The sequence below is a fragment of the Loxodonta africana genome, chromosome 7, assembly GCF_030014295.1.
Source record: "Loxodonta africana isolate mLoxAfr1 chromosome 7, mLoxAfr1.hap2, whole genome shotgun sequence".
Taxonomy (NCBI): Eukaryota; Metazoa; Chordata; class Mammalia; order Proboscidea; family Elephantidae; genus Loxodonta; species Loxodonta africana.
In genome coordinates this window covers 20,657,634-20,670,750 of record NC_087348.1, presented here as the reverse complement: position 1 = coordinate 20,670,750, position 13,117 = coordinate 20,657,634, and the positions used below count along the sequence as shown (strand labels likewise).

Here is a 13,117-nt window from a genome sequence, read left to right as displayed (position 1 = left end):
CACTTACTAGGACCTGAAAAGATTTCATTGTTTGTTTTGGTGACTTGCTATCTGATTCCTCTTCTCTCCAAAAAGTAAGCCTATTGCTGTATTGTTGTTAGTTGTCATGAACTGGATTCTAACTTATAGCGATACCATGTGGATAAGGATAGAACTCAGCTGTATGGGGTTTTCAAGGCTATGTCCTTCTGGAAGCTGAACACCAAGCCTGTCTTCAAAGGCTCCTCTGGGCGGGTTCTAACCACCAACATTTTGGCTGGTAGTCAAGTGCTTAACTCTTTGCTCCATACAGGGACCCATAGCTCTATTAACTCTATGAAAGTCAAACAATTACATTCATAGACAATTACTTAACTCATCAGATTACCAATTATATACTCATAGTAACTTTACTATTAACCATGGCTTTAACAAAAAAGACTTCAAATGTGACTCTTGTAAAGATGAGTAGAAGGAAGTAGTTGTGTGAAGTGGGAATGCAAGGCTTGCTAAAAGAATGTCAATACCTTCTTTTAATAATATCAATTGGTAAATCCACAATTTAAAAAATCAATGAAAAGAAATACAGCACATAATTACAAATATGCAGGCTATTATCAGAACAACAACAACAACAAAAATAACAAGAATGTGCTGCCCACAGGAACTTGGGGGTGGGGAGGAGAGAAATAGGAGTTTATATTTATTTGGTTGTGGTCCTTGTATATCATTTAACTTTTAAAACTATGTAAATGATTTATGTAATGATTTTAATTAATAATTATAAATATTTTTAATTAAGCATACACATATCTAAAAACAGATAAAATGACTAGAAGAATACAAACAAAATTTTAAAATTTCTTTGAAGGTTTGGGTGTTCACTTTCTATGTCACGTGTTTCTGCATGTTTGCATCAGCCAGAAGAATCTACTTCATGATGTGGAAACGAGAAACGTCAACAGATCATAGTAGTCTATAAAAACAAAGAGTGTTTCTTATCCGTTCTATATTTTCATTGTGAGTTGACTGAGGGCTCTGTTCTATGTCCCCTCACTCAAGATCCCAAGCTGGGTTAGCATACACCATCTTAAATCTTGGTGGTGGCCATGAAAAAAAAAAAAAGCAGCAACAAGCGGGGTGTCTCACAAACAATTAAATTTTCAGCTGAGAAGTGACACATATGACTTCTAATCCAACTCATTGTCCATAAATAGCCACAAGTCCCCACACAGTCCCAAAATGACCAGAAATATCATTCTACTATATGCCTAACAAAGAACTAAAAAAAAAAAAAAAAAAACTAATTAATATGAATGAGTATAACAAGCAGGTAAAACTTTGCAATCAACATTTTATATATTTATATTATGACAGCTTTAAAATGCAGAGTTCTAACTTGGTATACCTGATTTCCCATTTTATCACCGGTTCTTTCCTAAATCTTGACAAAATGGTCTAGATAAACTTTTGGGAACAAAGAATAATAAGATATGTTAAGAAAGTAGTTTTTTTCTCAACAACCTTTTGGTAAATGCCTCTTTCACAAAATGGTCTAGATAAACTTTTGGGAACAAAGAATAATAAGATATGTTAAGAAAGTAGTTTTTTTCTCAACAACCTTTTGGTAAATGCCTCTTTCACATCTTTATTTCTAAGGCTATAAATCATGGGGTTCAACATGGGGATAACCGTGGTATAAAATACAGCCACCATTTTCCCCTGTTCCACAGATTCCTTTGAGGGGGGTCTGAGATACATGAGAAAAAGAGTTGCATAGAATATGGTGACAGCTGTCAGATGGGCACCACAGGTAGAGAAAGCTTTGTGTCTGCCCTCTGTAGAGCGGATCCTCAGGATGGCATGAAAAATATAAAAATAGGAAACAAGGATAATGAGGAGTGAAAAGGAAAGGTTACACCCAGCCACAACAAGCATTGATGTCTCTTTGTTGTAAGTGTCAGAACAAGCCAGCTTAATCAGTGGAGGGTCAGCACAGTAGAAGTGGTTAATCTCATTGGGTCCACAGAAGGCCAGGTTGTAGGTCCACATGGTCTCCATCAGCCCAGTGAGAGCTCCATACACATAAGGCGCTGTGATGAGGGATGTACAGACACTCTTGGACATTTTGCTGCCATAAAACAGAGGGTTGCAGATGGCCATGTACCGGTCAAAGGCCATCACGGCCAGGATATAGATCTCCACATGGACCAAGGCGATAAAGAAGTAACACTGCACCAGACAAGCAGAATAGGAAATGGTTTTCTTCTCTGAGAGGAAAATCTCCAGCATCTTTGGAGTCACATTGGTGGAGAAGCACAGATCTACAAAGGATAAGTGGCTCAGGAAGAAGTACATGGGTGTGTGGAGCCGGACATTGACCTGGATGAGCATAATCACGCCCAAATTTCCTGCCACTGTGACCATGTAAACGGCTAGAAATAGGGGGAAGAAGAGAATCTGCAATTCCAGGCGATTGGTGAGTCCCAGGAGAATGAACTCACTCACCAAAGTGAAGTTTCTTCTCATTTTTTCCTTGGATGGGAGATGGAAGCTTTATTTATATTTTATTATGATATAATTTTTAAAAAATTACAATAATGACTTCTTACAAAATTCCTTTTCTTCTTAGCATGTTTTTCTCATTTCATTTCTACTGATTTTTTTTCTTGGTAAATTCAATCCAAGTTAAACCAAAAAACAAAAAGCCCTCTGCTTTTGTGTTGATTCCTACTCATAGAGACCCCATAGGACAGAAAATAACTGCCCCATAGAGTTCAATACAAGTTAGGCCTTGAAAACTGCTGGTTTTCAAAACAGCTTTCTTCTGTTTTGTCAAAGATAGTTCTGTGTTCTTCTTGTTTTTTCTTCCCCCATCCCTTTTTACTCCCTTCCATTTTGCTTCGGTCTTTTTTTCTCTTCATCCATTTCTCTCCTTCTCTTCATCTGCCTCTCCCTTTAATTCACCAAAGGTACTTTATGGGCTTATTGTTGTAATTAGGTGCCATTGAGTTGGTTCTGACTCATAGCAACGCTATGTAAAAGAGAACAAAATGTTGCCTGATCCTGGGCCTACCTAGTCCAAAATGTAACTTTCAGGACTGAAGAATTTCCTTATTTCCAATTACTATGAGAGAAGGGGATGAATTGAAAGAAAAGGAGAAGGTATTAAAGATGGATTGATACAGTGGCTGCAACAATGGGCTCAAGCATGACGATTGTGAACATGGAGCAGGACCAGGCAGTGTTTTGTTCTGTGGTACATAGGGTCGCTATGAGTGGGAACCGACTCGAAGGCACCTAACAACAACAATATCAAAGGATAACATTAGCTCCAATGACCTTGTTATTTGTTTTTGTTTTTTTCAATAACTTCCACCCAACCAATTCCCTACTGGAGAAATGTTAGTAATAAATCAGGGCTAGTTTGATGATTTAGAGTCCTGGTGGTGCAGTGGTTAAGAGCTTGACTGCTAACCATGAAGGTTGGCAGTTCAAATCCACCAGCCACTACTTGAAAACCCTATGGGGCAGTTCTATTCTGTCCTGTAGGGTTGCTTTGAGTCAGAATCAGCTCAATGGCAAAGCATTTGTTTGTTTGGTCCAAACTGATTGGAATAGGGACTTACCAGTTTGAGTGTGGAGAATTTCTTTGTTCTTTTTGTATTATTTGGAAGAACTAAAAAATATATATATATTTTGGGAGTTGCTCAATATTTAAATTACCCTACCATTTGCACTCCTTTTTTAGAATCCTTGGGAAAGGTATTTCCTGTTTTATGGAGTAGAACTATAGGGTTACTACGAGTCACAATCAACTGAATGGCAGTGAGTTTGGTTTGGGTATGGAATAGAAAAGTAATGGAAATTCTCTAGTCTTGGCCACACATTTCTGGTTTCCATTATGACCTCTGAGATATCAGTTCCTTGGTTCAGGTAGAAGTATGCTGGGATCACAGCCTTGTCCCTCATTGTCTTAACTCACCAAATGAGTGATTCAAGGTGGACAAAATATTTTTGCCTCAAACTGGTTGCTGCGGGGGCTTAAAGATCAGACTGATCCTGCAAAAGAACACTGATCATGTCTGGTTCCTGGATTCTAGACCTCCATGGTAAGCTATCTGTTCTTTAAGACTTGTCTTCCATCTCTACATTGATTTGGATTGATTAGGATAGCCATAGGTGACTACTGTTGTTTGCAACAAAGAAAAAATGCTAACGATATTGATATTAGCTGAAATGCGTATGTTTATTTTTCTATAAGGAGATCATTTCTACTCACTAAAAATATCCTATGAGAGAAGACTGTTCCGTAACTATGAACAAGTAAACAAAGGTTTAGTTTGTGGTTTATATAACAAGTTAAATCTGGGTTTTCTCTATTTCATCACAGTAGTGATTTTGCCTTGTCCATTCTTACATGCCAATCTTCCATCACTTTTTAGCTTGTTTACTTTTTTAAAAATATAAAATTTATATTGAGAAAAATGCACTGTGTCTTAAACACACAAGCTCGTGTATGTTTACAAATGCATACACCCATGTAACCTACCATGGGACATTTGTAAATGTTAGGATTAAAGCAAACCAAGTGTAATGTTTCCATAAAGCTCCAGTAGTGTTAGCACAAAATCAGTTCATGGACTGTCCTACTCCCTGAATAAATTCCTTATCCTGAATCTCAGTTTTACCACTAATTTAACTTTAACCAGCACTTAACATACGGTGCCTTATATGCCAAATTTCAGTCTAAGTGCCCTACACATATTCAGGTACTTGACTTTCAAACAAACTTTATGGTATTCTGTTCCTTTCGGATTCCAACAATAACATTGTTTCCTCAGTTTTGGTCCAGAAAGAAATGCCGTTATGGATAGCGGAGTGTCCTGGTTAAAAAGGTTATGGTGTCAACCTGTTGAATTCACCACCTAGCTTCAGCCCTTCTAATATGAAAAACTTGGAACATGTTTCTTAATACTTCTGGGCTTAAGTTTCTTCTACTGCAAAATAGAATTAATGAAATTACTGCCCCACAGGGCGATTTTGGAAATTACACATAAATAAATTATGCAATCTGTATAGCACTGTACCTAATGTGTACCAAGCCTTTAATAAACGTTAACTATCATTTATGTTAACTGACGATTTCAGAGCAAATGATTTTAGGTATTTAACAGGCTCTGGGATCCTTAATCACTTTTCTAAGTAACAATAATTTAGTTACTAAATGTCTATATTTTCTTGTAATTGGCATTCTTCTCATCTAGCCATTTAATCATCTCAACCCACCTAATTCTGACAATATATAGCATTGCATAAATAGATAACGTTTTCATGATTATGATACATGCAGAATAAAGAAACCTACCTACAAGTGAAGGCAGAGCTGTCCTTACAGTGCATAATGGCTTCTTGGGTGAATAACTAACGGAGAATTTATGTGTTGATTCCTTTCCCTAAGGCATTTCACAAATGTGTGAAGCTGAAGCAATTACGTTGTGACAAAATTGTTTTTGCTGAATGAGTTCTCTGGAGAAGTAACAATCAGAAAAAAAGCAGATTTAAAATGGGAGCTACCCACTCCGTAGGGCTTTTCTCCTTTATGTTCAGTCTCAATATTTTTCTTCTCCTACACTGAGAGTACCATAGGGTAACCTTGATGTCTGCAATGGACTCACAGATCGCATCACCCTAACTACTGTAAGTGTAGCTTAATCCAGTCTTTGGGTATTGTTTCTTCAACACTATTGTAACACTTTGTATCAAAATTATATTTCCTCCTCCTAGGAAATTATACTTCCTAACTCCTTCACTTTTTTTAGTTTTAACTCCTTCGCAATGTAAACATAACGTATTTATATTGGAATGAATCTTCTACTGTTTGAAGGCTAATATTATTTGTTATTAATTTTAAGCAATAATATTTCTATAGAAAATGTACACAAATCATAAGGGTAAAACTTCATAAATGTTTGCAAAGTTAAAATATTTGTGTAACCAGCCCCTAAATCAAACAGTAGCAAATTAGCAACACTGTAGAAGACCTCCTCATACCATTCTCCAGTCCAACACCTCAAATTAACTACATTCTAACTTGTCACAGTGTAATCAGTTGCCATTCTGTCGACTTTGACTCATGGTGGTGCCATGTCTGAGAGAATAGAACTGTGCTCCATACAGGGTTTTCAAGGGCTAATTTTTTAGAAGTAGATCTGCCAGGGCTTCTTCTGAGGCATTTTTAGATGGGCTCTGGCAGATGCCTCCAACCTGCCCATTAGCAGCCAAGCACAATAACCATTTGCACCAATAAACTACTTAATTTTGTCTCTTTTTGAATTTATGTTGTTGGGAACATACAGTGTCTATATAAATAGAGTATAGGAAAAATCTCACTCTCATTGCTGTATAGAATTCCATTGCATGACTACACCAAAATTTATATATCTTTACTGTTATTGATAGATATTTAGTCTGCTTCCAGATTTGGCTATTACCAAAAAAAAAAAAAAATTATCCTTGAGTAAAAAAAAATTTTTTTTATATATATATCTTTAAGATTCTATTTATGCATTTCTGCTCATTACATACTGACTGGAATTGCTTGTTTACAGGGTGTGTTTATGTTCAACTTACATAAATACTGTCAACTAGTTTTTCCACACTGGTTATACCAATTTACATTCCCTCCAGCATTATATGTGAGATTCAATTGTTCTGTTTTGCCACCCTGGAATTTGTGTATAGGTAACGATATCTCAATGTAATTGTAACTTGCATTCCTTTAGCGACCACTGAAGTTGAACACATTGTTATAGGTTTACTTACTTCTTTGAATATTATTTGTGCATTTGCGGGGCAATGGATATTTATTGTGTGGCCTTTCTCGCCATGGTCTTGTAACTCCCACCCAGGTGATTGGGCGGGACTGAGTGGTCCATTGAAGGGATTGACCAGTTTTTGCCATACTTCTGGGCTTAAGGTGAGCCAACCCAGAGGCAGGAAGAAGAGGATCCCACCATCACCAGAGAAGAACAGCCAGGTGTGGAGAGCCCCTCCTTTGGACCAGGGATCTCTGCTTTGAAAAGCTACTGGACCCAGGAGACAGAGAGCAAGCTAAAACCCTGAAGACAGTGAGAAGTGGTGGCAAGAGATACAAGCCAGAGACCATGCAGTGGGCTTCCTGGCCTACAGAGCAAGAAAGCTCAGTGTCTTGGGGCCACAGTTTATTGGCAGAGAGGGGTGCCTCTGGGCACTTGTTAGCAGGAGCTAAAAGAGTTTTGTAATGCTTGCCTGAGCAGGTCAGAGGCCTAGGGCCAGAGAGAGGTGTGCCTGTGAGCTCAGCTGAAAAGAAGCTATCCTGATAGAAGAACTGTGTCCTGAGCATTCCTGAGCCTGAATTATAGTATATTACTTCCATAATAAACCAGATAATTGTGAGTATTATCTGTGAGTTCTGTGTGGTCATTGCAATGAATTATCGAACCCATCAGAGATGTAGATAGCACCATGGGAGAGATGGTTGGTGTCAGGACTGGTAAAGATGGTGGAGAAAAGAGGCATGTCTGACCTCTGCCTCATAGGAATCAGCTTTGGGGTATTGACCTTAATTTTTCTTCCTCGTTGAGAGAAGGTCAAACACTGCCCCCATGCCATTTTTACAGCAGCGAGTGTTCATAACATTTGCTAAGATATCTGGTTTCTTTATTTACTCAAAGAAGAGTTTATATAAAATATTCTAGGTATGAGTCTTTTGTTAGATATGTGTAGCACTGTTATCTTCTCTCAATCTGTACCTCGTCGTCTTAGTTACTTAGCACTGCTATAACAGAAATGGAAACCCTGGTGGTGTAGTGGTTAAGTGCTACAGCTGCTAACCCAAGGGTTGACAGTTGGAATCCGCCAGGGACTCCTTGGAAACTCTATGGGGCTGTTCTACTCTGTCCTATAGAGTCACTATGAGTTGGAATTGACTCAACGGCACTGGGTTTGGTTTTGGTTTTTTATAACAGAAATACTTCAACTGGATAGTTTTAACAAAGAGAAATTTATTTTCTCACTGTCTGGGAGGCTAGAAATTTGAATTCAGGGCACCAGGTCCAGGGGAAGGCTTTTACTCTCTGTCGGCTCTGGGGAAAAGTCCTTGTCGTCAGTCTCCCCTAGTCAAGGAACTTCTCAGTACAGGGACTGCAGGTCCAAAGGATGTGGTATTCTTCTGGCTCTTGTTTCTTGGTGGTATGAGGTCCCCATGTTTCTCTGCTTGTTAATCCTACCTCATTAATATCATATAGGTAGGATTTATAACACATAGGAAGATCACATCAGATGACAAAATGGTGGACAATCACACAGTACTGAGACTCATGGCCTAGTCGAATTGATAACACATTTTTGGGAGATACAATTCAATCTACAACACATGCCTTTCCATTCTTTTAATACTGCCTTTTGATAATGACTCTTCTTAACTTGAAAACAGTCCAATGCATCATAATTTATGTGTTTGCTTTAAGAGCTATTTGCTATCTCAAGGTTATGGCCATATTCTTTGATACTTCATTCTAGTAGTTTTATTGTGTTATCTCTGACATTAGGTACTTTAATCCAACTGAAGTTGACAGTTGTGCATGGTGTGATTAGTGGGTAATATTGTATTAATTTCACACAGGTGTTATTGATCCAAGGGTGTTTATTGAAAAGATCTTAATCTCCCCATTCATTTCAGTGTCTGTCTGCCACATAACTCTAGTGATCAAATACATGTGTATCTGAGTTCACCTGAAGAATGACGTTCAGTGTTTTGTTTGTTTGTTTACTTATTTCATTATTTTGGGTCTACAGGCAACAAATTCTCTTAAGTTCCTGATTTTCCGAAAGTATTTCTATAAGGCTGTGGTCTTTGATCGTCATCAGTAAGCACTTTAAGTCCTCTTCACTTTCAGCAAGGAAGGTTGTGCCATCTGCATACCACAGGTCATTAATGAGCCTTCCTCTAATTCTGATGCCCCGTTCTTCTTCATATAGTCCAGCTTCTTGAATTATTTGTTCAGCATATAGATTGAAATAAGTATGGTCAAAGAATACAACCCTGACACATACCTTTCCTGACTTTAAACCACCTAGTATTCCCTTGTTCTGTTCTTATGACTGCCTATTGATTTATGTACAGGTTCCTCATGAACACAATTGTTTTGGAATTTCCATTATTTGCAATATTATCCATAATTTGTTATGAACCACACAGTCGAATGCCTTGCATGGTTAATAAAACACAGGTAAACATATTTCTGGTATTCTCTGCTTTCAGCCAGGATCCATCCGGCTCAGCTACTAACTGTAAACTCTAAGGGAGAAAGATGTGGCAGCCTGCTTCCATAAAAAGTACAGCCTTGGAGACCCGAAGGGACAGTTTTACTCTGTCCTTGTAGGGTCATTATGAGTCGGAGTTTGACTCAAAGGTAATGGGTTTCATTTTTGGTTTTAGAAATTATAATATTGGCCTTATAAGACCCATTGCCGTTGAGTGGAAACCCTAGTGGCGTAGTGGTTAAGTGCTACGGCTGCTAACCAAAAGGTCGGCAGCTCAAATCCACCAGGCGCTCTTTGGAAACTCTATGGGGCTGTTCTACGCTGTCCTTATAGGATCTCTATGAGTCGGAATCGACTTGACGGCACTGGGTTAAGTTTTTTTTGGTTTTGCCGTTGAGTCGATTCCGACTGGTGGAGACCCTATAAGGACAGCGTAGAACTGCCCCATAGAGTTTCCAAGAAGCGCCTGGTGGATTCAAACTTCCAACCTTTAGGTTAGCAGCAGCAGTAGCACTTGACCACTACACCACCAGGGTTTTCACTGGCTTCATAAGAAAATGAAAATTAGAAAATATTTAAATAAAACATATCTTTTGGAGATATGCCCTAGACAAACACACTAGGTTGGCAGGTTTTCTTTTGTTTTGTTTTTCTTCCACACCTTAAAGATCATGTTGGTTTATGGTTTCTGTTGTTTCTGTTAAGAAACCAGTACTCATCTTAGTGTTGCTATTTTGGAGGTAAAGTGTCGTTTTTCTCTAGTTGTTTTTAAGTTTTCTGTTGTCTTTGAATTTTTCATGGTCATATGTTTAACTTGTGTGTATGTGTTTGAATTTTCGTATTTTCCTTACATTTTTATGAACCAGAGATTTAACTATGAAAATTCATTGAGGCCTGGGTGGTTGATGATTCATTCCTCTGACAGGTACTTGTGTTTTGTGTCATTCTCTTGAGCCTGCTTCCAACCTAGGTATCCTTTAAATTCACTTTTTGGTTTGCAATTTTATAGTCCATGAAAACATTATAAATTTTAACCCAAATTGACATGAACATTAGCCTACTGTCATTAATTTATAAATGAGAATTTTTATTATTTAATTTTATTTTCGGTGAAAATATACACAGCAAAACCTCTTCCCATTCCAGAATTTCTAGACATAATGATCAGTGATACTGGTTATATTTGTCACATTTTGCCAACATTCCCTTAATTTCTGTTCTAGTTGTTTCACTTCCATTTATTTAAACTTCCTGCCCCCCTAGCTTTCTCATCTATGCTTTAAAATAGCTGTTGACCTTTGGCATTATATGTATATATATAATTATACATGGTTTTGTTTTGTTTTGTTTTGTTTAATGCAGTACTGAAGGGTGACAATTTACCCTTTGGGCTAAACTGTTACTTCGTTTGAAGTCGACTTCAGGAGATAGATTCAACTCAAGGTTTGAAGAGCAACTCAGGTTCACAGTCTTGGGAACTCCTCCAGTCATATTAGGTCCAGTAAGCCTGATTTCTTTTAGAATTTGAAGTTTTGTTTCACATTTTTCTCCCTTTTTATCAGAATTCATCTACTGTGTTACTGATCAGAACATTCTGATCAGCCAGGCACCATATCGTTCTTATCTCATGGAGAAGGAGGCAGTGGTTCAAGTAGACAAGTAGTCCTGTAGCTCAGTTCCCTCTCTGATTCTTGGGTTTCTTTCTTTCTCTTTTGATCCAGATTATTAAATACCAATAGTTGTATCTTAGATGGCTACTTGTAAGTTTCTAAGACCTGGACACTGTCCACCATACTCAGAGGTAGAATATAAACTTTAAGAACTCTATTTTGCCCATTAACTGGATTGTCCCATGAGACTATGGTCCTAAACCCCCAAAGCAAGAGCATTAATCCCATGAGGTGATTGGTTATGTCTAATTAGTATCATCATTTGTACTCCCTGTTTTATATTTTTGGCTGTTATTATTGCAAGAACTAGCATTTGTTCATTCATCCCTTTTCCCTGCATACAGCTTATTGATATCAGTTTCATCAATCATGCTGTGGAAAGTTCTCCCATATTCAGTGCCATCTTTCTCCCATTTCTATAAACAAAAAGTAACTATTAACTAGAGAGTATTTCTATCACTCTCCCCTACCCCAGTAACCAGTAATGAACATAGGTTTCTGCAGATTTACCTATTCATGTAATTTCATAAAAATGAGAGATACAATATTTTTATTTTGTGATTGACTTAGTTCACTCAACATAATGTCCTCCAGATTCATCCATGTTGTAAGATGTGTTGGGGACACATTTTTGTTTATCACTGAGTAATATCCTATTGTATGTATGTACCACGTTTGACTTATCCATTCATCCATTAATGAGCACTTGGGTTGTTTCTGTCTTTTTGCTATTCCGAATAGTTCTGCAATGAACGTAGGTGTGCATGTGTCTGTTCATGTCACTTCTATTAGATCCCTAGGGTATGTATGTAAGAGTGGAATTTCTGGGTCTTATGGCAGCTCTAACTCTAGTTTTTTTAGTAAAATAAGATTTTTAACTTCTCCATGAATCAAAGCCTAGACAGACTACTCCTTTTTTTTTTTTTTTTTCCACTCTGTAATTGAGCAGAGATTTTAGCTCTACAGCAATCCTAACCCCATGAGGCGTCTCTGTTCCAACTGCTCGCCTTGGACACAGCTCATCACTTGTATCCCATCTCCCATGCAGATCATTACCTCTGAGGCTTTAGGTTACCCGTAGGAAAGCTGTTCGTTTCAACACCAACTTACCACCCATAATTCTACTCTCAACCCATTTCAAACTCTGTAGATTTTCATCATTCTCCTGAAAGCTAAGATATATATTTAAAAGTTTTTAAAATCTGTGTTATGCCCTGTACGTTTATGTCTCTATGAGTCAATTATTTTTAATATATATACTGTGCCACATTGCCGGAAATGAAAGTCTTAGATCCTTTAAAATAAAAACAAATGATGACAGACCTTCCTCCCAAGATGTATTTCAATTGTTATTAAAATCATTTTGTATATGTACCAAAACCAAAACCCATTGCCACTGAGTCAATTCCAACTCATAGTGACCCTATGCAACAGAGTAGTACTGCCCCAAACAGTTTCTAAGGCTGTACATCTTTACAGAACAGAATACATCTTTCTCCTGTGGAACAGCTGGTAGGTTTGATCTGTCTGACTTTTGATAGTAGCTGAGCACTTAACCACTGTGCCACCAGGGCTCCTCGTATGTGTCCATAGAAACATAATTCAAAACATAACTATATAATTGAAACTATTATTTTAAAACTAAATCAAACATACATTAAACAACCTTACAATAAAAAAATTCAAAATAACAACATTAATACAATGTTAAAAAATATTAACTTATCCCTCTATTCAACTGATCAATAGTGATTAACTTTTTCTTTTAATCACTGTGCTTATTTCTGGAAGGTACTAGCAAAAGCAGATACAGGCGCTGTTCTCATGAAATATACAAGCTGAGGATGTGAGGGACATTAAGGTACTAATCAAAAGGTTCATGACTGTAAAGTTGCAGCTGTGACGAGTTCCCCAAAACAGTGACACATAGAGTTTTGATATTATATAATAATTATAAACATATTATATGATTTAACTCAGAAAATTTTCTCTGATATATAAGAGATGAGGAAAAACATTCTGAGCAGAGGGAAGAACAAATGTGAAACCCAAGAGAAAGATAAATAATGTTCTGTATTAAGGGAATAAAAAAGGCCAGGGAGACTGGAATGCAGATAGCCACCAGAGCATGTTTTGAGAGGCCTGAGAGAGACACCCAGAGG

At 37.5% G+C, this 13,117-nt stretch overlaps 1 protein-coding gene across 1 annotated transcript; it reads right to left on the bottom strand.

The window, feature by feature from the left end:
* Positions 1 to 1,572: 1,572 nt before the first annotated feature.
* Positions 1,573 to 2,669, bottom strand: LOC100669069 (olfactory receptor 5M8-like). Its single transcript, XM_003423124.3, has one exon. It carries the CDS (start codon positions 2,506 to 2,508, stop codon positions 1,573 to 1,575), a length of 936 nt encoding a protein of 311 aa, XP_003423172.2. The 5' UTR covers positions 2,509 to 2,669.
* Positions 2,670 to 13,117: the final 10,448 nt, after the last annotated feature.

Excerpts from the sequence above, each read along its gene's own strand:
- LOC100669069 (XM_003423124.3), bottom strand. The coding sequence starts at position 2,508 with ATGAGAAGAAACTTCACTTTGGTGAGTGAGTTCATTCTCCTGGGACTC.